Below are 25,041 nucleotides of genomic sequence, written 5' to 3'. Positions count from 1 at the left end.
AAGCGTGTTGGAATGAGACATTTGAAGTTTACAGAAGGCCAGAATATATACAGGGATCACGTGTGTATATCAACATGCAGCTGCTGATGTAGTTTACAGGCTTGTACTTGGATTCCGCACTGGGATTATTTATGCATTCATTTTCCTCTGTAGCTGGGGATTGTACCCATTTGTAAAATCTGTTATGTTACGTATCTATACATATGCGTTCCTGTCATGTAAAAGATGTAATTCCAAGTTCACTTTCTGGAATTAGTGTTCATAGATAATAGTTCCTGAACAGCTAAATGGCTAAAAGATGTTTCTTTTCAAAGTAATTTGTTGAATATGAGGTAATAAATAAATGGAAAGGGAATAATGTAAAGTGAATTAAAATAAAGACCTTTACTACAGTGTGTGATTGGCCAAAGAGGATCTATTTCTAAAAGAGAAAACCAAAATCTAATCTGAATTCAGAAAAAAAGTAATGTTGCTATATCTTCAGGAACAGCATAAAACCAATCACTAACTGCTCTTCAGTAAGCAAATTGATTAACCTGTGTGGTGGGTTTTCTTGCCCCTTTCTGTGAAGCGCTCTGTATTTGTCACTGCTGGAGGCGAGATTCTAGGTTAGGTGTGGCCTTCAGTGTTCACAAATAACTTGCAAATGATCATAACGGAGAACACGCTTTCTGAATAGAATTGCATCTGTGATGAAGACTGAAGGATGCAGTTCAGTGGCCTTGCTGTGGTACAGCTTTAGCAAGGACTATGTTACATGGCACTCTGAGCTTGAGGCAATTGTTCCAAGTTGAACATACTTTAAAATACTGCCTTGACTGTGAGTATGATGGACTGTGAATGTTCCCTCTGAATTTTTGTGAGGAGAGCCGCCTTGGACGGGGCAGTGTAAAACCACTGAGCTTATCAGCTGTGTCTTGCTGGTGCTGTGTCTGGCTGCTAATATGAAACTCAGTGAACTAAGAAAATTACAGATGATAATTAGAATGGAGTTTATTAAAGCAAGTCAAGGTACGATGTTACGTTAAACAGTGATAGTACGGTGGCATGCTATGCCTCATATTATAAGCAAGTTTAAACTGGCTTAGGCCTTCATGCACCAAGCTGTGTTGTTAGACAGTTAATATTAAATCTTAAACCATGCTTAGTGACCTTCTAAATGCTGTGATTGTAATATTAAGGTTCTTAAGGCTTCCCTTTCCTATTCCGCTATTTCTCTTTGAAGACAATTGAAAAATGTATAAGTGTATCTTTGCACATTCTCATTTGAAAAAGTGTTGTTTGAGTTGGGCCTATATAATTTTCCCATTAGTATCGCCAAGAATTTTACAAGTCTTTGCTCAGAGTTGGTAGAAAGTTGCTGTCCAAAGACTCTGAAAACTCACACCAAATATTTTCTGCTAACTCATGAGAATCAAGACTTTGGTTTTCTTTGTGACCCTTTAGCAGTATACTGATACTACTAGATCAGCACAACAGCCTGTAAATTCTTGTTTGAATAGACTGTCCAGCACAGCAGTAACATTTAGTAGGAAAATCAAGAACGATCTTTTGAATTGAGATTATTATATTGAGTAAAATTATTTAACTCGTATGCAATAGGTGGACTTTGCGGATAGCAAGGCTGTGCTGTAGAATATGCCTGCATCTAGGCAATTTTGCTGTAATGTCTTTTAGCAATCTTGGAAAAAGAGGTATGCAATAACTTCTACAGAGATAATTTATGCAAAACCTGGTTACAGTTTCCTAACACCCTAATGTTAGTTATTGCAGCATGCTTGCCACAGCTTTGGGATGGCCACTTTACTTTACATATATATCAAAATACCATGTTGCAAGAGGCAGAAGAAAAATCTGTGCCATGAATTTTCCTGGTACAACAGAAAACTGCAGATACGTGCATTGTAAGGGCACAGTTTGCCCGCTTGTACCTTGGGTGCTTATCATTTGCCTGCTTATACCTGCTGGGTGATGTGGTGTTAGGAAGTTTCAGAGAGTACATGGTACCTGTTAGGAAAAGTAGAATTGAAAAGTATTATTTGAGTAGGTGTTATGGTTAAAGTTAAGAATGTGTGATTAACAGTAGTCAATGTAATTCAGAAAGCCTAGCAGGCCATTAAAGTACCTGTACATATGTCCTTGTGGGCACTGTAATGCCAAATTACATTGTTGTTAGCACATTTGGAACTGCTTTTCAACCTGCACCACATTTAGTGCATTGCAGTTAGCCTTGGAAGCAGAAAAAACTGTTCTTGTGTCCTGTTCCAGCAGAAAAAAAACCACAAAAAACCAAACAAAACCAACCAAACAAAAAAACCTCACAACATAAGGAGATCAACCACTGCACCTGAACAGTGACATCAGATTTTCTGGATTATATTTGTATCTATCCAGTTATTGAAATGCACATACTCTTTTAACTGTGTTTTTGTTTCACTGCAGGTAGTTCATTCAGGGTTTGTATCAAGGAAAAGGTTTTTGCTTAGGCCAAATGAAGACAACTCTGTGTTTGAGAAAATAAGAGAAGAGGACCTGTGATTATCTAAAATTAATTGTCTTTCAAAATTCATTGTGTGGGAATAATAAACACATTGTCAAAACCTTTAATTATAAGGGGGAAAAAATCTTCAGTGTAATGCCTTGCTTTTGCTGTGCTTTTTATGGTATTTACAACTCTAGTGAACCAATTTGAATGGGTGCTGTCAATCTGGAGCCATCTTGTATATGTGCTTTTTTGGCTTTTGTCCCCGGACTGAAAACTGTTGGGGCAAAGCGAGGGTTAATTACAAATGGTGCTATGATGTTAGAGGAAGACAAAGTATTTACATATCAGTTCATAACGTTTCTGAGAGTATTGCTGTGTAATTGACACTGACACTAATCAGAAACTGGTCTGGATTACACTAATGACAGAGGGGTAAGCAAATGCTGGTGTAGGTGGGTAAAGGTAGATACAGCACCAACCACATCACCAAGTTCTGTGCTGCTGCACGAAGGCTGAGGTGCCTCACACACCCTCCTCGGCGCCAGGCTCGAAGGGTCTTTGATCCTCCTTGCTGTGGAAGGCACCATGAGCTGTAAGAGCAGGGGCAGCAAAATTAAAAAAGCCCCACTCTAATATTTATGGGGAAGTAAAATAACTTTTAAAAAGTTTATTTTTTATTTTAACGTTTCCCCTACTCCCAGAGACGAGAGGGTGGTGGACGCCTGGCCCAGCGCGGCCCAGGGACGGCAGCCCTGTGAGAAGCGGCGTTCCCGCCGCCGTCCCGGGACGGCCCCGCGCCCCCGGCCCCGGCCGCTGCCCGGCCGCCCTCGGTGCGCGGGGAGACCCCAGGCGGCGACTCGGCCGCCCGCCGCCCGCTTCGGTCCTACCGGGGGCCTCCGGCCAGCGGGTCTGGGCCCCGGGGCTGGCAGCGGCCTCCGCCCAGCAGGGGGCGGGCGCGCCCGCCCGCCCCGCCGTGCCTCCGTCCTCCGCCCGACTCCGAGCTGCCGCCGCCGGGTGTCAGGTACCGCGGGGGTAGAGGGGTGGCGTGGCGTCCGTCCGCCTGTCCGTGGAGAGGGGGGAGCGGCGTGCGTCGGTCGGTCTGTCTGTGAGGAGAGGGGAGGGGAGGGCGCTGCCCGCCGGCCCTGCCGCCGGCCGGTGTGTGTGGCAGGCCCGGGCCCAGGCCCTGCCGCGCACTGCGCGCCCGCCGGGGCGCGGGGTGAGGATGAGCGGCGTCGGCGCAGGCACCGGCAGCGGCACAGCCGGGTCTGAGGCCGTGCGACCCGCGGAGGGGAGCGGGCCGCGCTGCCCCCGGGCCGCCGGCGGGGCCGTGGGGTGGCTGGGCTGGGCGCAGGGCCGGGGCGCGGCGGGGGAAGCCGGGGGCCTGGGGCGGGGACGGCGGCCCAGCGGTGGGGGGGTCCCGGCGGTGACAGGCACCGCAACGAAGATAAGTGAAACTAAAGGCAGTGCGTACGTTTGCCAGAAGAGCGTTTTTTAACCTGCCCTCAGAACTGTCTTTGATAAAGTAATGGCTGTTTTTAAGGGAAATGGAGCAGTTCTTTTTTTTTTTCCCTAGACAACACTAAAGTTTTAGGTCAGCCGCTGCAAAGGAGATTTTTTTGTGCTGAAAAGATAGGGATAACAGCAGAGTTGTAAAGGGGATGGGGAAGTAACGAGATACAAACTATGGTCAGTAATACTGAAAATAATATCAAATCTCAGTATAAAAGATAAAATTAGTTCTTTGAAGATGTGTTTTGAGACCAGTTGTATTTAATAAAGGCCTTGATATAATAATTAAAACTTTACTGTTTTAATTTGGTACTGATGAAGAGTTGGGAGGCATTGGCACTATAGAAGAGGGTTACAGTACTGCACAGAAATAATTGGGAAATACTGAGAACTAGAGAATAAGTACAATAACAGTTTAAAGAGTGAGTGTTTGCAGTTGCAAACTTGTAAGTACACAATTTACGGAAGAAATTCTTACCAGTTGGAAGCAGCACCAAAAATACCAAAATATGTGTTGGGTATTTACAAAATATGCGATTGTGGATGAAGTGAATGCCGACCTTTGATGATCCAGAAGAAGACGTTATTGTTTTCCATGAACAAAGCTCTAGAATACTTTGTATAATGTTAATCATTCTCAGGTAAAAAGATGAAGTGGAACAGATGCAGGAAGATGTGCCTTGGACAGGTAGGGCAATTAGGAGTCTCTCGAAAGAAGTATTTGGCTTTTTTACTTTTGCAGAATAAAGGCCTTTTTTGCGTTCTCTTGAACCATCAACTGGGAAGGGAATAAATTGATAGAATGAAGTTGGTACATGAATAATTTAACATAGATTTTAAGATTGATAATGTATGAACATTTCTAACCTTCAGAGAGCACTGATGTTCAGGAGCAGCCTTCCAGATGGTCAAGGAGGAGCAAAAGCCCAACACATTTTGGGTGGAATGTGACTGGTTTGTAAAAGTAATGCTTTTGCTTGCTGCAGCAGGGGACTGAGCTTAGTCTTATCTGTAGACTTTAGATGTGTTTCTCTTTTTTGTTTGTAAAACAGATTGTTAAGAAGAACTTCTTAAATGTGCCTTTTAGAAGAAAGATAGTTATAGTAATTTTTGCAGTCTGAGTAGTAGGATTGGTGACAGCCAGTAAATGACGCTGGCTAATCGCTCTCTTTTTTTGTTGAAGAGAGGTATTGAGAAGTAAGAAGTAAGTTGAGATGAGTCAAAGGCTGAAGTGTAGCATGTGCATCTGCTGTCTTCTTACCAGAGGAATGTCAGTTTGTCTCTGCAAGATTGGGACCATAAAATCAGTTCTGATCCGCACTCAGTGGTAGGTTTCCTCTCAGGAGGTGTTGTCGTCTGTTCTTCATTGGAGTTACCTCATCAGCAAGAGCAAGGGATTCTAAGCGGTGCCTTAAGTTGACAGTATTATCCCACCTCATTTTCTTGTGCAGTTAATTTCTGAATGCACATGGCCTTGAAGTCCTCATCTGCAGCCCAGGACCTGAGATACCTGGTCATCCAAGGAGTGAACTACTAGTGGCTCTTCCAGCGATTTGGGTATGCTGGAATTTTAAGGACTGTTTCCCTTATCAGTCTGTCAGCTGGTTGCCTCCCACATGATCTCAGTTGTGGATGCTAGGTCAGTTAATAAGCACATGAAGTATTTCAGAGGGCATTGGTTTATACATATTATGTGAAATACATGATGCATTCAGCTTTCTGTAGAGACCATTCTTAGCATGCTGTTAGGGTAGATGGCAGGCTGATGGGCCTGTCTTGAGTGCATGGGCCTGTCCCACCAGATTTCAATTGTTGGTGTTTACTGAGGTTCTGCCATCACCTAAGTCAAGAGCACAAATACTGAACTGTTCAGCTTTGCTGTGGTTTGCCTTACTATTTAAAGATGATACTTACTAAATATGTGAAAAAACGTTTCATCTCGTGCAGTACCTCACTGAAGCCATATCTGTACTTAATGAACATAGATTCTGGCTTTAGTTCATATATGAACACCCGTTTTCCAAGTGGCATTTCTTTCTTTTACTCTGTCGATAAAATTTCAATTGACTAAGTGGAATAGAGCTGCTTAAACACCAGTTTTGTCACTCAGCAAATTTCACACATCCAAGTAATGCAGCTACATCAGCTGAATTTTATAACATAAGCTTAAAGGAATGAATCTTTTAATGTTCATTGATGGGGTGATGTTCTCCAGCATGCTCAAGACTTCTTATACCATCAGATCAGCATAATGGATGGTATCAGAAAAAGGGCAGCAGCACATTTCAGGGAAAGCTTCTGGTGTATTGGTTTCCCATGGATGGTGCAGAATGCTTGTCTGTCTTCTGCTCGACAGTTTTTGTGCAGAGAGGCATAAAAGCTGTCCTTGCTGTGTGTTAGTATGTTAAGGACTGGTTCTGCCTGAGTTTGGATACATTTTTAAAGGTTTGCTGCATCTAAGGCTCGTCAGGTTTTACTAAAGTTTATTGAGCAGGATTGTAGGTGCTAGTGACGTGATTTATACAGTCTACTTGGATTTTCAGGAAGCACTAAAACCAAAGTACCCTACCAGAGGCTTTTGAGCAGACTGGGTGCTTATAGCATAAAAGAAATTTCTTACATGCAGAAATAGTTGAGAAATTAAAAAGAGGGCTGAAATAAATTGCCAAAAAAAAAGGAAAGGGAGCAGAAAGGTGGCACATGAGCTTTAGCATACACAAAGATAAGATGATATCTTGGGTGGAATAATCTAAACCATATTTACATGGTGCTGAACTCAAACTGGCAGCAACCACTCAAGGAAAAGCTGAAGAAAGTCACCATTGCCAGTTCCCTGAAAACCTTGGCTCAGTGTGCCGTGGCAGCCAGAAAGCCAGGAAGATGGTGACTGTCCTCAGGCAGGCTACTCAGAAGAAGACAGAGGGCATCGTTTTGCTGCTCCAGCTCAGTGCACCCACATCTGGAGTAGTGTGTGTGGTTCTGGTGTCTGTGTCTGAGGAAGGATGCAGTGGGTTAGAGAAGGGCAACCAAAAGGGCCAAGGGGATCAGCTCCTTAAGAGGAAAGACGGGAAAGCCAGGATTGCTCGTATTAGAGAGGAGATGGCTGGGGCGTGATCAAGACTTATGAAATTAAGGCAGTGGATAAGGTGAGAGTTATTCGTCCAATCTTACGGCACTAAAATTGGGGTTGTGTGCTGGTGGGAGGGCAGTTTCAGATGGGTATAGGAAGGGACTTCAGTACAGGTGACAGGGGGAGCTGTGGAGGTAGAAAGTGTGGGCAGGTTCTGGAAGGGATTAGAAAATCTCATGGACAAGAAGTCTGCTGAGAGGCTGCTAAAAGGACTAGTTGGGGAGGTCCCAGATGTAACAGTAGTGGCTGCTAGGGTGTACTTGGGGAATGGGCTGCAGAAAGCAGCCAAGCTCATACTCCTGAAGAACGATCTCTGATTGCTGCTGTTGAAAGCGGAGTGCTGGGCAATCTGATCAAGGACAGCAGTTTTGGTGAAGTTAAAATGAGTCTTTTGAGTGGAAGAATCTGTAGGGTTCAGTTCTGGATTCTGAATATTTAGCATTTCCATGAACAGCCTATAAAAGGCAGTGAGCAACAAGGTGATAGCATTTGCCAGTGACGCGGGTAGTAAAGATAAGGTCAACTATGAAAGCTGCAGAAGGGCACTGTAAGACTGAGTAACTGGCTAATATAATGTAATGGCACATGAATTCAATGTAGGTAGAGTGATTCAGGTAGCGTAAAAAGAATCCTAACTTTCTATTTGAAATACTGGGTTCTCAGTAACAAGCAGTATTTTGTAGTTACAATGAATGGTTCCATGAATCTGTAACCACAATGCTCAGCAGCAGTCAAAAAGGTAAATCAGATAGTAAATATTATGGGTAAACAAGCAAAGAACAAACCAAAGAATCTTATCATGCCACTGTGCTAATCCATGGTTCTCCTCAAACAGCCTGTACGGTATTGCTGTTCATTGTCTGGACCCCAGCTTTCATATTGAATATCAAGTCTTTTACAGATAAGTTACTGGCATTTACTAAGTTATCTAAAGGGGAAAGTTTTCCCTGTACGAGTGATTTCTTTTGTTTCTAGGTTCAGCAGGATCCATTGATGTAATTGGTACACATCAGTTGAGCTGCCTCACCCTCAGGTTCCATAATTACAGCTTCAAATCCATTTCGCATTTTTCCAACCATCTTCCATTACGTGTTTGGTCAATTCCAGCCTCTGTGCAGATCAGGAGCTTAAGGGTGGTCTCCCTGATTCTCCTGAGACTTGCCAGTTGTCCTTGGAACTTTTAGACTGCTAATTTATCCTCTTCAGTCCCTTAAGACAGAGTGTTGAGCAGACACTAATACTACAGGTTTGTCTGCATGCAGAAATTGTTTGAGCCTAAACATGGTTAAGTAAGTATTAATGAAAAATAGCATATATATAATACATATATATATATTAGAAATACAGCCTTAATAGTTTTACCATTTCATCTTACCATGACACATAATGTGATCCAACATGATCAGTTTTGGGCCTCTCACTACAAGAGGGATATTGAGTTGCTGGAGCGTGTCCAGAGAAGGGCAGCGAAGCTGGTGAAGGGTCTGGAGAGCAGGTCTTATGAGGAGAGGCTGAGGGACCTGGAGTTGTTTAGCCTGGAGAAGAGGAGGCTGAGGGGAGACCTTATCGCTCTCTACAACTACCTGAAAGGAGGTTGTAGCGAGGTGGGTGTTGGTCTCTTCTCCCAAGTTACTAGTGATAGGAAAAGAGGAAATGGCATCAAGCTGCATCAGGAGGGGTTTAGATTGGATATTAGAAAAAATTTCTTTACTGAAAGTGGTCAGGCACTGGAAGAGGCTGCCCAGAGAGGTGGTGGAGTCACCATCCCTGGAGGTGTTCAAAAAATGTGTAGAGGTGGCACTTCAGGGCATGGTTTAGGAGGCCTGGTGGTGTTGGGTTGTTGGTTGGACTTGATGATCCTAGAGGTCTTTTCCAACCTTAATGATTCTATGATATGATTAAGTATTTAAAGTCATGCTGGACTGATAGAAATTTAGAATATTTGAAAGTAGTAAACTATTAACGTGAACAGTTAACTATTCAGCTTTGATAAACTGGTTTAATGATTTATTGTGTGAACATGAAAATTCTGAGCAGAAATATCTGTATCCAGCAGTCATAGTACAAGTCACCTATCTGACTGCGTTAGTTATCTTATCGTGGTATTATTTGTTGATATAAAATAATAAACTCTAATGAACACAGTAGCGTAAGAGCAATAATTTATCTTAAAGGTAAAGTCAAATATGCAGTTATATATAAATGACTTACAAATTTAGGAGAAGTCTGCTTTTCAAAGTGACCTGCTTCTCTTCACTAGCCATTAAACTGGATTTGATGTTGTGTACATTACTAAGACCATGCCATCAAGGCTATGTATGACTAAGAGCATATAAGCTATGATACACATTATAAGAAATAAAGTAAGAAAATATGGACTGTATAATTGTAAGTGCTTTAGTCATACAGTTTTGGTTCTAAGTTTGCTTTATTGCTGGCATAAAGCTGACTAAGCTCTTACTTCTGATGATTGCTGCTGGATGCAGAAAGTTTTTCACATGTTAGTAAAGTTGTCATCTCAGACTCCTTGTTTGTCTAGGTAAGGAGTGGCCTTTTGGTGTGTGTGGGATGTTTTGGGTTTAGTTTTTGGGGTTTTTTTAAGAAAGAGGCATAAATGCCTGCTTTTTTGAAGGAAATACCTTTGTCTTCAGAACTCAAGGCACATACTGAAGTCCTCGTTTCACTAACACAGAATCAGAGCTTAAACAAGATTGCTGTTTATACCACAAGGGAATAGCAGTTTGGATTTCAGAGTTCTTTTTTATCAAATTTTATAAAATATTATTTTCAGGCCTTCCATCATTTCCTTCTCAGGAACATAGAAAACACCACAAAGTGTAGAAAAAGTGGGCTGTGTGAGTCCAGGGTTACCCACCACACCATTTCCACAGGAATTTGTCAGTCCACGCGGTGGCACTGTTGAGCTGGACACGAGTGCTGTGCCTGCTTCGGTGGATTACAGCCAGCCGGTTTACCAGCCATCCCTTCTTGCTCAGTTACTCTTGTCTGCTTTTCCAGAAGACTGCTTCAAGCCCGCAGCAAATTTAAATACAAACACTTCATTAGGAGTGGAACAAATTCCTGCTAGTCTGTTAAAAAACAAATAAACAACAAAACAATATGCGATGACCCTTAATATTTTCTTGACCAGCATACATCAGCACCCTGCAGGTTCCCAGTAAAAACAAAGAAGGAATTTGAATAAAGGTGTGAAAAGGTTGGTAATTATGACTGATGTGATTCAATAACTTTCTATAAAAGCAGAGGTATTCAAACTGATCACAAGGATCGGGGAAGTACTGCAGTTATTTACTGATTTACCTGAGCCAGTTGTGGAGAATTAAAGTTAGAAATGATTTGAAGAAATCTGTAAATTGCCCTTCTTCCTAAATGTTTTTTTTTGCAGAAGATGAAAGATGAACAAGGTTCAAAAATACTTAAATGTATATTTGATAGGGGTAAAGGGCACTGAAACGGGTAATGCGACTGAGTTACCTGTTAAGTGTAGTAAGGATATAATGTTTGTGAATCTGCTTGTTAATAAAGCTGTTTTAAAAGAATGATGTCTTTCCTGATGTTCCCTTATTTTGTGTACTTTAATACACAATGCATGTGCTATATTATCTGGGGAGTATTTTGCAACCCTGGATTGGCATTTGAGATCTTGTTTATTTTTTGTCTTGTAATGTTGACATACTTTACAATGCCATTCACTGCTGATCCATAAAAGAGCTGCAATAATTATTCTGATTTTTTCATAAAGTACTTTGTAGCTTGTACGTGCAAAGCACTAGGTATGGGCAGTGCACTGAAGTGTCTACTTACAGGATGGTCCTCACACCGAGAGAATATATCTGTATGTCTCATGTCTGCAGAAGGGAATGGAAATGACTGAACACAAATGGCATGAATAATGTTGTAGGACCACTTACCCATGTGTCTGGCTAAAGACATGAAAGAAGAGGTAGGTCTTATGAACCTGCTGTTCCTTCCTGTACCTTGACTCCAGGAACTTTTGAAAAAATAACTATAGTTAAGAAGGGAAGATGCTGCAAAATACAGCTGTGTGTAAAACAGACATCATGCTGTACTGAATCTGAGATGCTGCTTTTAGCAGCAGATCCATGTTAGTGGAGCAATAAAACTGTTCCCGTTGGACTGGATAGATAAAGGTTTTTTACAGAAGATACAGAGCTCTCAGTGGAACTTGATGTAGATGAAAGGGTTCTTTCCTAGAAAGAAATGACAACTGATCATGATTTTTTACTAAATATAACACTTAACTCAGTTAAATGACTTCTTAGTAACTTACGCAGAAGTGTAAGTGTGCGTGAAAACTTACCAAGGAATTTCTTCCTCAGGCTACCTAGAAACAAAAGAGAATAATATTGTTCGGTTTGCATTTCAACATCTGATCAGTGTTTAGAGGATACACAAGCAAGGTAAAAATTTTATATTGTGTATCCAAAGAGAGCTTATGTTCACATAGTGTTTTTCAGGGGATGATCCCATTTGACCAGGAAACTTTGCCTTCAGAGGTCATGGGCTTACAGGTTAAGCAAAGAACTGGTGTGTTTTTCATTCATTTAAAGACTGAAGAGGAAAAGCTCTGCAAGCCACTGCCACTGAAGTACTTCCAAGTGTATTACAGAAGGAGGAAGCTGTTTTCCACAAGGGAGTTGGCAAATGTAGATTTTACAAGAAATGTATGTTGTGTGTTTTGCTGGTGCAGGGTGGGGGATGTTATTTTTTCTTGGTTTTGTTTTAGTTTCCATTTTTGGTGGTGGCACTTTCTGTAGTAGTAGTCTTACTGATGCTGGTTCTAGATGCCAAAGTGTGTATTAATATTGAGAAGCCTCAAGTACTGAGCAATCTGATATTGTTCCATTGACCTGATGTGTTGTTCTAAAATAGGGATGATTAGTTCAGTTTTCCTGAATGTTTTTGGAGATACTGTAGTTTTGCAGAACTGCTGTACCCTGTGTAGCAGTGACTGGGTGATTGATTACAACTTCTCGGCTTCATTAATATCTTTGTAGTGGGGAGACCGGTCCACTAGTGATTCTTTCTCACAATCTAGCCATTCTCTTTTTCTGGAGCTGTTTGGTAGCTCTTGAACTTACTGAGAAATCAGAGACAGCAGTGTACATTTACTGTAAAATAAAACTGTCCATGGTTAGTGCAAATTTAGGACTAGTTTAAGAAGCAACAGAACTTGCATCTAGCTGTATGGTTTGAATTATTCAAGCTCACTCCTGGCTTCTGCAGGTGTGAACATGTTATACAACAGATCAGTGTGTGACACTGAGTTACCATTGTGTGCAGTACAGTGAGAGACAACTGACTTCTAATAAAATAAAATTATTCTCACAGAATCACTTAATATAAGCATTTCTTTTGAAAACAGAACAGTTGAGTTAGATTTTTCTTATGCAGTAGTCCATGTGTCACTGAAGAATTGGCTTACAGCATAATTTCTAAAACTATTAATAAAAGTACACTGTGCTCAGGCTATATCTGTGTTGTATAAATTTAGGGAAGATGTATTCTTATATTATGCCTTTCTAATGGGAATCCTTGCTTGGGAGGATGGCTTTGAATTTACTTTTTTTTCACAAAACTAATTTTCTATCAAAGTACTAAGTTAATAACAGCAAAACTTTTTTAAACAAAAGTATAAACGATACATTTTCAGTAGATAGTGATGCATTTTTAGAAGCAGTCATTTGCAGAACCAAATTAGAATTATTTAACTCCAGTAGCAGTAATATACAGGGATACTCAGAACGCTCATTTTAAAATACTTTTAAGTCTTGTTACTAATGCAAGTCTGTCTGTTCTAATTTGTGCCTGTGACATTATGCTTAATGGTAGGTGTACTAGCTTTTAGGTAGATTCAGAGCTGTTACCTGATTCACCTTTCAGAGGCAATTCAAAGAAAATGGCTCATGCTATGGAATTTTGTTTCTAAATCCACTGCATTAGATATTCATTACGGCAATAGGCTTTCTGATACGTACTGTGGACAGAAATGTAACCAGTTTGTTTATTCAAAAATATTTAATGAAGTCAACTAATTTTTTTTCTGAGTTTTGTTAGACAGGAAATTTTGCAAAATTGGGTTAAATTTGAGGAAAGAACATACCATTTGGGGTATGGCATTTTAAAGGTGGTGTATAGTTCAGCTTTGTATGCAGCTTGTATCTGGCATAGGTTAGGTAGCCATATGTGAAATAGAATGGTATTTGAAGAAAAAAATCTTTTTAATCACAAAGATAAATCAAACCAGATGGTCCAGACTTCTTTTTTTGTGAAAATGCATTTGCTTAGTCTACAATCTTCAAGCATTGGGAAGAAGGCTTTGTTGGGGTTTTTTTTCTTTCTTAATGTGAAATACTAAGGTTTCACTTCAGCCTTCTACACTTCAGCGATCAATTCTAAAAGATTCTAGTGATAATAAATTCTGAATCTGAATTACTTCCAGTTGCACTTTCTGATAACTGCTAATCTTTGTGCTTCCTTTCCTGAGAAGATAAGGCGGTGATGGGGTTTTTTTCTGGTATTATTAGCTAATGTTTCATCAGAGTTGTGGGGAATTCTGTAAGGATTTACCAGACATACACGTCTGGTATGCAAATATAAACATTAGCTTACATTTAACAGAGCATGCCATACTGTTCTCAAATGGTATGTGTCTTTTCCAGTATAATATTCTGTTGCTGATTTATGTTAGGCCTTGTTTTATTAAACAGGTTTAAACACTCAAATATTATTTTACAAGCAAACCATGATCTTTTTATCAAGTACAAGTAGGGGTTTGTGCTGTTGATATACAGTTACTATGGCCGATAATTGGAGGTTTTTAAATGATTTACGATCTTGCTTTAGGGAGGATTTAACGCAGAATGTAAAGGTCACAATCGCATCATACAGAAACATGGCCCAATATTTTTCTCAGCGAAGACTGGACTAGCAGAGTTGAAGAATTATTCTTGTATCATTTGTGATTTGAGTGGGAAATGGCAAGAAAACAGAAGTTGTTGTCAGCTGGGAATCCTAGCTTTGCAACATCCAGGGGTTTTGTAATGTATTAATTGGAAATACAAGCACATACATTGTCCTTTCTTTTCGAGTTGGGTTATAAGAAAGCTGTTAGTGCCCAAAATGACATTAGCCTTGCATTAAATGTTTTACGGTACATCAGTGAACTGGCCTTTGCTATTGGAGATGATTGTGGAAGAGGCTGCTTGAGCCAGTGGTATACCATCACGTGCTTAAAAACATACTTGCAGCCTAGGGGAGCGTACTGTGCTTAAAATCATTCCTTATACAGATACCAGGATGTAGAAGTTACTCCTATCTCTTTCTCTTCTGTGCCCACGAAAGAAAAAAAAGTTGTGCATTCCTGCACTGGGAAACTAGACAGTGTTGATACTTTGAGCAGAATTCCAGATAGGGAATAGTACCTAGTGAAGTTTAAATATGATTTATTAACCTCAACAGCCCCAAATGCTGCACCTGTTGATCAGGCCAGCGTGTAAACATTTTGAAATTACTTCTGTAGGTACTTTGATCTTGAATGTGATCTAAAACATGAGGGAAGAGCTATCAAATATAGACATTATAAACTCTCAGAAAAAGAAGAGGGTTTAAATCAAATTCTTTGGCTACTGGCCATGTTTCCGTTCTCCCAGCTGAATGAGTGTGCTGGTGTGGAAGGATACCTTATATAGATGAGAAAATTTATATCTGCATATAGCAGTCTTAATAAGAGGTGCAGATAGTTAATCAGAACACTGCTACATCATGAACCCAAAATACAAACCCTGGGCCAGTGAAAGATACTGTTTCAAGGGAAGTTTCAGTTCAGTTTCCATTCAAAGCTTATCTAGTAAAATCTCTTTTCTTTCCTGACACTTGAACTGTGTCATGTCTGTGTTGAGATTTCTTCTAAGGATTTGTACTGGTTTATATGTTTTTTCTTTTTTGCCTCCTCTCTGAGGCAGTGCAAAGCTTTGCTGTCCGGTCTTCTAGACGTTTTCATTTCTTCTTACCATTGCCTCATGCACATTTACAACCCTCTTGCGTAGTCATTCTCTTTTTTTCCTTATTGTTTTCAAGTCACCTTTTCTGTGACCCGTAAGCACATAGTGTTATCATACCCTCATTATCTGATTCATCCTTAAAATATTCTTCTGCAGAACTTAAATAATAGTTCATGAAATATTCTATATCAAGAAGTCCCTAGTGAAACAACATTTATCTTCCTCTTTTAAGTCCTTATACAGGAATGACTTAATCCTTTATTTGATATTAAGCCAGAGAAACTACATATGTGCTTCTCCATGTTGGGGTTATACTTGAACCCGCAATAGCTCCATACTTGATTTTACCATTTTCTTCCTTGTACCCACTTCCAGTTCTCAGTTTCAGATGGGTATTTCACATAATACACTCAGTTTTCCATGGTTCCTATTCCTTATTTGTGTTTGTTCAGCAGCCCATTTATCTGTGACTCTATATGAATAATGCTCTGCAGAGTATTGAAAAATATGTTTCTTGCAGAATGAAGGAATTAGTATTTATAGTAATCAAGGATTTTTAGCAACTGACTGTACTTTGTCCAACAAAGTTCAAATTCAGATGGTGGAAATCACCCTGGAGTAGCTTTGCTTATAGCTAGTAAGATTTGCAGTTAGTGTGACTGCATCTGTTAAGTGAATTGTTTATAGTTTCCCAATTTATGCAAGATGGTTCTTCTTCTTTCAGTTATGATCTACAGTGTTTTGCCCTTTAATATCAATACTACTACATGTACTCTTACTAGGTGAAAGCTAGTCGCCTGCCTTGCATTTGTGGCATTGATCTTATCACTTTTCTGTAATAACAAAGCTTTGCTGCTGTTAACAGAGGCATGAGTAACACCAAAAGGAGGACTTTCCATACTACCAGAAGGGAATGCAGTGCACGAAGGTAATACGTAGTACAGGAAGATTTCAGAGTTGGTTTATAAGCTAGTTCGCATTCTTGTTTGGCAACCTGAGCGGTCTACCAAATATCTGCATTGTGTTTATTTGCCTGGTTTCACCATCATTTCTTCCCACTTCTACTTGCAGGTTAGTCACCTAATCCGGAGAGAATCAGAACAATGTCCTACGTTTTTGTAAACGACTCTTCCCAGACAAATGTGCCACTGCTGCAGGCTTGCATTGATGGAGATTTTAACTATTCCAAACGACTGTTAGAGAGTGGTTTCGACCCAAATATTCGTGACAGCCGAGGCCGAACTGGCCTTCACCTTGCTGCAGCAAGAGGAAATGTAGACATCTGTCAACTCTTGCATAAATTTGGTGCTGACTTACTAGCCACCGATTACCAAGGTAATACAGCCCTTCACCTGTGTGGGCATGTGGATACCATCCAGTTCCTAGTTTCTAATGGACTTAAAATTGATATTTGGTAAGTAATCTTTTTTTTTTTACAGCACATATTTCATAATATATTAGCCTTATGTCACCAGAGCCTTGTATGTAAATCTGCTGCTGCTGAAATGCTGTATTTGGTTCAATTCAACTTTTCAAAGATATCACTTAACAAAAACACAAGGAGTCAGGAAAGCAGTAAGAGGCCAGTTCCTGCTAGTCTGTGCAACAAGCAAAGCAAATAAAAGTAGCAGCTGCTGGTGTGGGCTGCTGTATCTAATTCTTCGTCACTGATGACATTGCTATCCTGCTTTGGCCAGACAGCCAGGTGTGGGTGGTTGGCACCAAAGAGAAAATCACATTGACTACTTTAAAAGAATTTTCTCCACCACAGTTCTATTGTTTTAATTGTTGTACTGTATAAGACAAAGAAAATACAGTATATATGTGTGTGTCAGTTCATTCCCATACTCCTTTGGTAACAATGCTCCCTTTCAGTGTTTTCCCCCTCCCTCAAAGTCTGTGACTCAGTCCTTCTTTTAAATATTGTATATTCTTTCCTTCTGGCTTCCAGCAGCTGTCAGATGCCAGTGCTCAGATGTAAGCTCTCAAGCTGCAAAATAACTAGCTGTTTCATTGCAGTAACTGAATTATTTTGTTTGTGAAACTTTCTGCATATTCACACCACACGCAAAAACTAGTAGTTAATTTCAAAACCTTTGAGTTTTTTAATCTATCCCTTTTTCACCTGTCCCTCATTAATGTTTTCAACTCAGCAAAACTAGTTATTGGCAGACCAGATTCTTTATGGGCTGTGGGTTGAGGATTTTTCTTCCTCATTTCGAACGACTCTGGTGAAAATCCCTAGTCTGAAGGCAGCTCTGGTCCTGTTCAGTATTATTTTAATAGTAGCAGAGGGACCATCTGTATTTTACTTCATTTTTGCCTGATGTCCTAATAGGCACATGGAAAAGGAACTATGAGGAACCAGATTGCACAATTCCTTCTTGAAATTAAGCTTAATCTTGAACACTGCCGTAAATCTACTGTTTCTTTTTTGTTGTAACACCCAGAATTCCAATTAGATTAGAGTACTAGGAATTTTGATTTTGTTCAAAGGAAAAAGTGTTGTGCAATTTCAAACCTAAATATACTGATTTTATTCTATAGCCAATTATGCTATAACTTGTATAGATAAGAAGTGCTTACTGTTTGATATGACAGAAAATAGTTCTGAGGATTTACTAAAACGTAATGTGTTATGCTGAGTTGCCTTGTTACAAAATTACTGTATTAAAAGTTTCTTTCTTCTCATGTCATTTTGTGGGGTTATTTTAGCAATCACCAAGGTGCAACGCCACTTGTTCTTGCAAAACGAAGGGGTGTGAATAAAGATGTGATTAGACTGCTGGAATCTTTGGAGGAGCAAGAGGTGAAAGGATTTAACAGAGGAGCTCACTCAAAGCTGGAAACAATGCAAACTGCTGAAAGCGAAAGGTATTTGCAAAAAAAAAATAGTTCCTAGGAGAAATAATGTTTACAGATTTTAGATTTTTGTGACTTGATTGTTTATTCCGCAAAACAGACACTGTGACGTTTAGCCTGGTATTATCAGACCACATAAAAATCAAATTTTACATTTTGGAAAAATTACACAGATGAAGTGTAAGAAAAAAAAAATTTTTATTGAGAGTTTCATTTCATGGTGGAAATTTTAAAAAATATTTACTAGTTTTCCATTACAGGCTGCCAAAAATAAATATTCTGCCACTTATCAGAAAGCCAAAGGGAAAATGGGGTGAAATGCAAAATGCCGGTTTCACAGGCTAACCTAACACCCTTTCGATAAGTTGGATTGTCTATGCAAAGAAGGGATAGCAGACTGTTCATCTATCTGAACTTGAATAAAGGATTTGATACAGTGCCATATATGAAATTTCTATTGGTAGTAGTCCAGGAAAAGATGGAGAATAAAATAAGAATTTTGTGGTGACTAAAGAGATAGTTAAAGGAGGACAGAAGGTTTCAGGAAAATTGCTGGCAACTTCAGGGAAGGTATCAGCTTAGAGGGAAGTTACTAATGAATTTCTAAAGGTCTGGTTCTAGGACTGTGCTTATTTATAATTTTCATAAATCATACTGATGTAGAAAATAGTATCGTGTCAGTAATACTAGGAAGTGAGATACAGGCAACGCAGAGGAAAATTGGGATGGCATAGACAAAAATCTGGGATGACAAGGGAGAGGAAATTAGTAGGAATAAATTGTAATTCAGTAGCACAAAATGAAACTTCATTTACCTAAAGCTGTATGCCGTAAAATGGAAATTCCTCAGTGGAAAACAAGGGTATAGGAGAAAAGGCTTGATGTATTAGTCAGCTCCAGGAGTTGAAGCTACCCTGAAAAAGGCAATGAAGTCCTACAATGTGCAAAATGAGATATTTCCACTACATAAAGAAAACTTGTCAGTGCCATTGTAAAAAGCAACGGTAACTTCTGCTGTGTAGTACATTTTGTAATGCTGTTTAGCCTCTTTCAGAAAAGTTTAATTTTTTCTTTAAGAAGCATGGAAAAGCATTACTTCAGTGCTCAAGGGAATGGAGCGTCTCCTTGTGAAAGGAGGCAGCTAGAGCTCGTTTTAGCCTGGCAGAGAGAAGACTGACAGGTGTGTGGTTGCTGACAAGAAATACTGGTTTTGAACAACGTAAAATAACTCTTTAAGACAAAAGATGATCATAGCACAAGAGCCAAAGGATACAGATAAACCACAAATACTTTTTTGATTGAAAATTGGGAGTGGTTTTTTACAGTGAGCTTCCAAGACAGCCTTCTTGTAGGATTTAAATGAGGCAAGAAGCCTTGCAAGTTTCAGAGGAGGCTAGTTCTCTTGCAGAAATCATTGAATTTCCAGTACACATGACAGAATGTGGACTGAGATTAATAATGCAAGAGATCTTTCCAGCACTGTTTTGTTTTGTTTTTAATTTCTATTGGAAACAGGATACCAGTGTTGTTTGGAATACTTGCTCTTATACTGCAGTTATTCAAATTTGTAATTTTTTATATTGTCTAATAATGATCATGAACTGTGACTGCTGGAACACAATATCACAAAAGACAGGGAGTTTTGTCATGTAGTTGTTATTCAGTTTGTGTTAAAATGTACTCTAAATGAAAATTAAACTGTGTCGATGGAGTTGTTATCTGAGTGAGTAAACAGAAAAGGTGAAACCAACAAAATTACAGAAATCATGCCAAATACTCCCAGTGAGCAGATGGGAAGTCAGGTGACCCACTCATCAGAGATACTGTTTTAAACCCTGAAATAGAAAATTTAATATTGTTCTCAAAATTACATGGGTATAAATGACAAGAATTTGTGCATATTACCTTTCTGACTTAACCAAATTTTATTGAAAGTTGCTTGTCACAAAGAAATGTGTTCATGCTGTTTTTGTTTAAACATATGGACCAACAGCTCAGCCCCATCTGAATTATGATTTTTGATCTGATAGTGTCCCTTTAATGAACGTAGCTTCCTTTCTGTTATTTGACCTTCATAAATGTTATATTGTTTGCTTTGGCAAGGAAGTCAGCAACTCTCCTTGGGGAGAGGCACAGAGACATAAACAGTGCACTACCCAGCTTGTTTGTGAACGGATTTAAAATGTCTGAAATATATTATTTTTAAAATAATAAATAACAGATGCCTACAGCAGCAAAAGCAAGTGAGCTTCTGTGCTGTTTGCTTTGTAAATAAATAATGTCTTTGTAACAGTCGGCTTTTCAGACCTCCACAGTTTCACTCCTCCCTCTTAGTATTATTTTCACATATTAGAGACACTTAGATGAATGTCTTCTGTCCTCTCCCCCCCCCCGCCCAGGCCTCTCTTACATTATGTATGAACCTACAGAGAATTAATGGTTGCTCTTTCTAAAAACAGTCTCTGACTTAAGTTTTCTGCTCCTTATTACATACAGTTGCTGCTGCTCTGTAAGCAGAGGCCAAAGCTAGGTTCCCGAGTTGAATTTATTTTCTCTTGCTTTGCACTCCTCCCAGTGAGGAGTGGCACTGTGCTGTCAGGAGGCAGAGCTCGCTCTGTTGGTCTTCCAGCACAGACAATCTGTCCATCTACACAGCCCAGCATGACCTGTGACTGCACCCACAGGTGCATCCAAATGTGAACTTCCGCGTTGTGTTGAAACAGAAGAGAGCGTCTGCCTGGCCTATGTGGCACAAACTCTTCTGTAGAATGCATTGCTGCATTACCATTTCTTAAGCAGCTGTAATTCGTAATACCAAAAAAAATCTTGAATAACATTGATTTTAATTGGGTTGTAATATAAAATAGCAAAAGTGTTTTCTATGTACCCTTTTCTATTTAATGAGCAAGCATGTGATCTTTTCACTTAAATTGCATTGCACCTTTATTTAACCTCTCTGTGGTTATGTATTAACTAGTCAGTACTTAATGGGTGAGTAGTTCTGTTCTACACCAATGGCTGTCTTGTAAAAAACCTTTGTTTTGCTTGGGAAATCATAATAAGCAGAGAAGATGACTAAATCCTGCAGCTATGGGCAAGCAAAAATAGCTGTACAACAAGGTATATATTTAAAAAACAAAAAAGACAAGCTATTTAATAGGCAATTTCTGAAATCTTGTGCACATGATGCTGCAATACTTCAGCAAGCTATGGGAGTTTAGGCTAATCATTTTTCAGTGGCTGTACTTCCTAAGAAAAAATACCATATGAATAGTGTGAAGTTTTTCCGTGATATAATCTTAGAGGAGAGATTCATAAATGAGACCTTTTCCTGAGAACAATCATTTGTCAATTTATTATTGTCACCAAGAACAATAGCATTTCTACAATTAGTTTTGACTTGGAAATTACTTTATCCTGAAATGTTTTCTTTTATTATTGCTATAACAGATATCTAGGAATACGGTAACTGAAAGCAATTAGAAGGGAGGAAAAAAATTGGTTTTTCTCTGCTTACCTTCTGCTATTGACATCATTGTGTACGTAGTTGGTTTCACAATTTCCATTCAGTGCTTGTCAGAGCCTGATCCTGTAAACACCTGAGTATGAAATTTCACTCAAGTGAGAAGCAGTAGGACTGTGCAGATGGCTAAAATTTTACATAAGTGAAATCAAGTGATGAGAAAGTTTTCCTATTCTTTGCAAGGTTTTTCATACAGCAGCAGAGAAATTTTACTGTTATAAATCCATTGTGAAACCAGCAAAACTGGGGGAATGATACAAGAAATCATGCAGTATTTGAAACAACTTATGTTTTTTCTAAAGGTGATTCATTGTCAAGATGACTGCCTCATTCCAATTTTATATTTGTTTCTCATTTAAAAGTGAGAGTTCCAGTCCCTGATTTATAGTCTGACAATTTAAGGGGGCCTGATGGATTGGTAGCGGAATGTTAAAACATCAAAGCAGTTGCTGAACGCCATATGGCAGAAAACACAGCAATGCCAACTTGTCTTGAAGATCAGGAAGTTTCTGAACTTGTTATCCAAATTTATTGTTTTCTGTGATATTTTTATGCTCGAGAAGAGGCCTCTGTAACAAAGACATGCAGGAGAGTGGTAAAGATTACTACAGAGTTCAGAATCTAAATTACACTGGCTAAAGTTTCCATTTTATTAATCAGAGTTTATCTTTAAATCATTATTTGTTTTATTAATGAGAGCTGTGCCCCTTGAGGTTTTAGCTTATGCTTCATTAGATTTTACTAAGCCATATTTAGTAGGAATTATGAGGACTCACTTTTGAAGGCTTCTAGGTGGCAAGCCTGCAAACTCAGTGTGGTTGTAGAGATACAAGTATCATTCTCTTTGCAGAGGTTAATAAAACATCCTTTCAGCTAAATTAAGTTTAGAGTTAGGAGTCTTTTCCTGATCTGCTTTGTCTTGATTTAGCTGAGGCAACGCTATAAATCTGCAATTGGGTTTAGTTTTTAATTTAGAATGTTTCGGTTGCTCTTAGTAGGATTACTGTCGTACTTAAAGGTGCATTCTTTTGCTCTGATGTATTTTTAACTTTAATCCTCCGTAGTGCAATGGAAAGCCATTCCCTCCTTAATCCAAACCTACAGCAAGGTGAAGGAGTTTTTTCCAGTTTCCGCACAACATGGCAAGAGTTTGTGGAAGACCTGGGCTTCTGGAGGGTGCTGCTCCTCATCATTGTCATTGCTCTTCTGTCACTTGGAATAGCATACTATGTTAGTGGGGTGCTTCCTTTTGTAGAAAACCAGCCTGAACTTGTGCACTGAAGCAAATGCAAAGAAGTGCGCCGTGCTTTTCCCTGTTCTAATCTTATTTTGAGCTTCTTGGAATGATTCTGTTGGTGCAGGCGGTGGCAGCTGTATATACTGTTTGCCTTTTGTACTTATTAACCCCTTTGAAAGAGGGATTAATTCATTTCAAGTAAAACACTAAATTCTAAAGCATTCCTAAGCTACCTCTGACTTATCTTGACTTGCAAGCAAGATGTGAAGATAATCCTCTGTGTTCATAAAATATTACGATTAGAAAAGGCCTTTTGTAATGAATATTAAATTCCTGGGCATGAAAAATATATCCTGGTACAGAATCAAATTTGTATTATTTTCCCTATGAAGAGAGGTAAATCTATTGTTCAAATTTTTTTCATGTGTACTTCAGCTGAGAAAAAAATATTCTTTTAGAAGTCCTCCTCAAAAAAATCTGAATAATATAATAACACATTCTGATATACAGACAGTAATAAGCTGCAACTTCATAGTTCTTTTAATGGCTCCCCATAGTTTAGTATCTGCTAGTTTATAAAAAGAATGAGAAACAGTTCAAGTTTTACTATGTCTTTAATGTATAGATCACGCCTTTATTTATTAGGTTAGCGTCGTGTTTCTTCAATGCTGTTAATACCTGCCTGAAGTAAATTTTGTAGAACAAAGCTGTTTGTTGTTCTTTGGAAGTAAAGCTGCTTCGGCCTTAGGCTGAAAATTTTACCTTTTTGTTGAAAAGTTACTAAGCAAACCTTTCTTTGTAAGGGTGGTTAAAAAGTGGTTTAGGTGTTCTGCTCTGTATATAATAATTCTGTAAGGTCGTTGTCTTTGTGAAATATGTCATGAAGGATAACTTTTTCTTCCTCCCACAAGGACCAGACTGAACCATATAATTGTATTGTTTTCATGTTTGTGGAGAGGACTTGATTGAATAGAATTCCTTTCTAGAATTGCTTTCCATTTCAGTTGTTTCCAGACAGCACGTACAGGTTTATGAATGATTTTCTGAGTATGCTGAATAGAAGTATTTTAAATGTTATTATTTAGGAACATTGTATGAAATGAAGTCTTAACCCATCCTGTACTTAGCTGTGAAATCCTTTGTTTGTAAATAACCTAGGGATATGAATCAGCTAGATACTTTCTTATGAAGGCTAGAAAGGTACTACATACTAAGTTGGAGGTTTTCAAAGAAAGCAGGTTCTCTCCTCCCATGCTGATTAGACATCTAACTCTCCTGTTGCCATCGCCTTGAAAATCCCAAACAAAATGAATTCTGCAAACCTAATGAATCAGGTTTTTTTTCACTTAGCTGTTCTTAAATTGTTGCTAAATAACATCAAATATTTATAAAATTATAAATTACAGTAAGTATTGATAAAAGTAACCTACATCTCTCTGTGTTGTTACCATGTATGTTTTTCGTTCTTGTTTATGGGTTTGAGTGAAGAGGGTTGTCTTTGTTTTGATGTGTGACACAGGCTTCACTGGGATGAGCCCCATTATAAATTGCATCTGAATAATTCTCGATCTTATTTCTTAAGTTAAAGGTTAATGAAACAATACTTTTCTATCAGCCACAAGGCCACAGAAAGGAAAGCATCTTAAAAAAACTAAACCAAAACAAAAAGCAGAGCATACTCCTGAATATTTCCATTATTGTACATCTGTTCATGAACAGGGAAATATAAACTCATAGTATACCTAAATTACATTCACTTCTCTAAATAAGTACATTTCTGTTAATAATACTCTGTATCTTGAATAATCATGTTGTCTTTCAGTATGTACTATCTGCATAATTTGTAACTGTATTCTCAGTGTGGCTGAATGCCACAAATAAATATATGTAGTAAATACGTTTTGGTTTATTATTACTTAGTGCAGCGGTAATGATGCTACTCCATTTTACTGAGTTTATTTGTTTGTTGTGCATTGTTAATGAGCATTTCAGAAGTGGGGAGGTTCCTTCCCTGAGAAACGGCAACCACGCTGTTGGTGTAAATGGGGTTTTAGAGCACGGTTTCTTTAGATTTGCCTGTTTTAGTTTCTGTATTATTACTGAATCACAGCTCTTGTCTATCTCTCTGTCTCTCTCTCTTACCTAAGGTTTCAGGTATTGAACACGTGATCTAGAGGACTCTCAAGATTTAAGATTACCTATGAGGTGGTACAAAATGTAACCAAGAAAACCAAGCTTTGACCCTTAAGT

At 39.0% G+C, this 25,041-nt stretch overlaps 2 protein-coding genes across 7 annotated transcripts in view; both read left to right on the top strand.

Moving 5' to 3' along the window:
- Positions 1-3,338, top strand: part of SNX31 (sorting nexin 31) — a 33,080-nt gene extending 29,742 nt beyond the window's left edge. For both annotated transcript variants that reach the window (XM_075085506.1, XM_075085507.1), the window contains 2 exons: positions 2,443-2,917; positions 3,187-3,338. In XM_075085506.1, the coding sequence (XP_074941607.1) occupies positions 2,443-2,538 (96 nt within the window). In that variant the 3' untranslated portion in view covers positions 2,539-2,917; positions 3,187-3,338. The remainder of the gene's footprint in view (positions 1-2,442; positions 2,918-3,186) is intronic.
- ANKRD46 (ankyrin repeat domain 46) lies at positions 2,850-24,688 on the top strand. 5 transcript variants are annotated; one of them, XM_075085512.1, is made up of 4 exons: positions 2,850-2,917; positions 16,241-16,583; positions 17,885-18,043; positions 22,619-24,688. In XM_075085512.1, exons 2-4 carry the CDS (start codon positions 16,273-16,275, stop codon positions 22,833-22,835), a joined length of 687 nt encoding a protein of 228 aa, XP_074941613.1. In that variant the 5' UTR covers positions 2,850-2,917; positions 16,241-16,272; the 3' UTR covers positions 22,836-24,688. The 5 variants fall into 5 exon arrangements, with proteins under 5 accessions (XP_074941613.1, XP_074941609.1, XP_074941611.1 ...); XM_075085508.1 differs by lacking the exon at positions 2,850-2,917 and adding an exon at positions 3,452-3,506; XM_075085510.1 differs by lacking the exon at positions 2,850-2,917 and adding an exon at positions 10,969-11,088.
- The last annotated feature ends 353 nt before the right edge of the window (positions 24,689-25,041 follow it).

The sequence above is a fragment of the Phalacrocorax aristotelis genome, chromosome 2, assembly GCF_949628215.1.
Source record: "Phalacrocorax aristotelis chromosome 2, bGulAri2.1, whole genome shotgun sequence".
Taxonomy (NCBI): domain Eukaryota; kingdom Metazoa; phylum Chordata; class Aves; order Suliformes; family Phalacrocoracidae; genus Phalacrocorax; species Phalacrocorax aristotelis.
This window is presented reverse-complemented; position numbering and strand designations above follow the sequence as displayed.

Bases quoted from the DNA above. Each gene is read 5' to 3' on its own strand.
- ANKRD46 (XM_075085512.1), top strand. From the start codon at position 16,273: ATGTCCTACGTTTTTGTAAACGACTCTTCCCAGACAAATGTGCCACTG. The intron at 16,584-17,884 runs GTAAGTAATCTT...GGGTTATTTTAG, and splicing joins GGACTTAAAATTGATATTTG to CAATCACCAAGGTGCAACGC. The intron at 18,044-22,618 runs GTATTTGCAAAA...AATCCTCCGTAG, and splicing joins CAAACTGCTGAAAGCGAAAG to TGCAATGGAAAGCCATTCCC.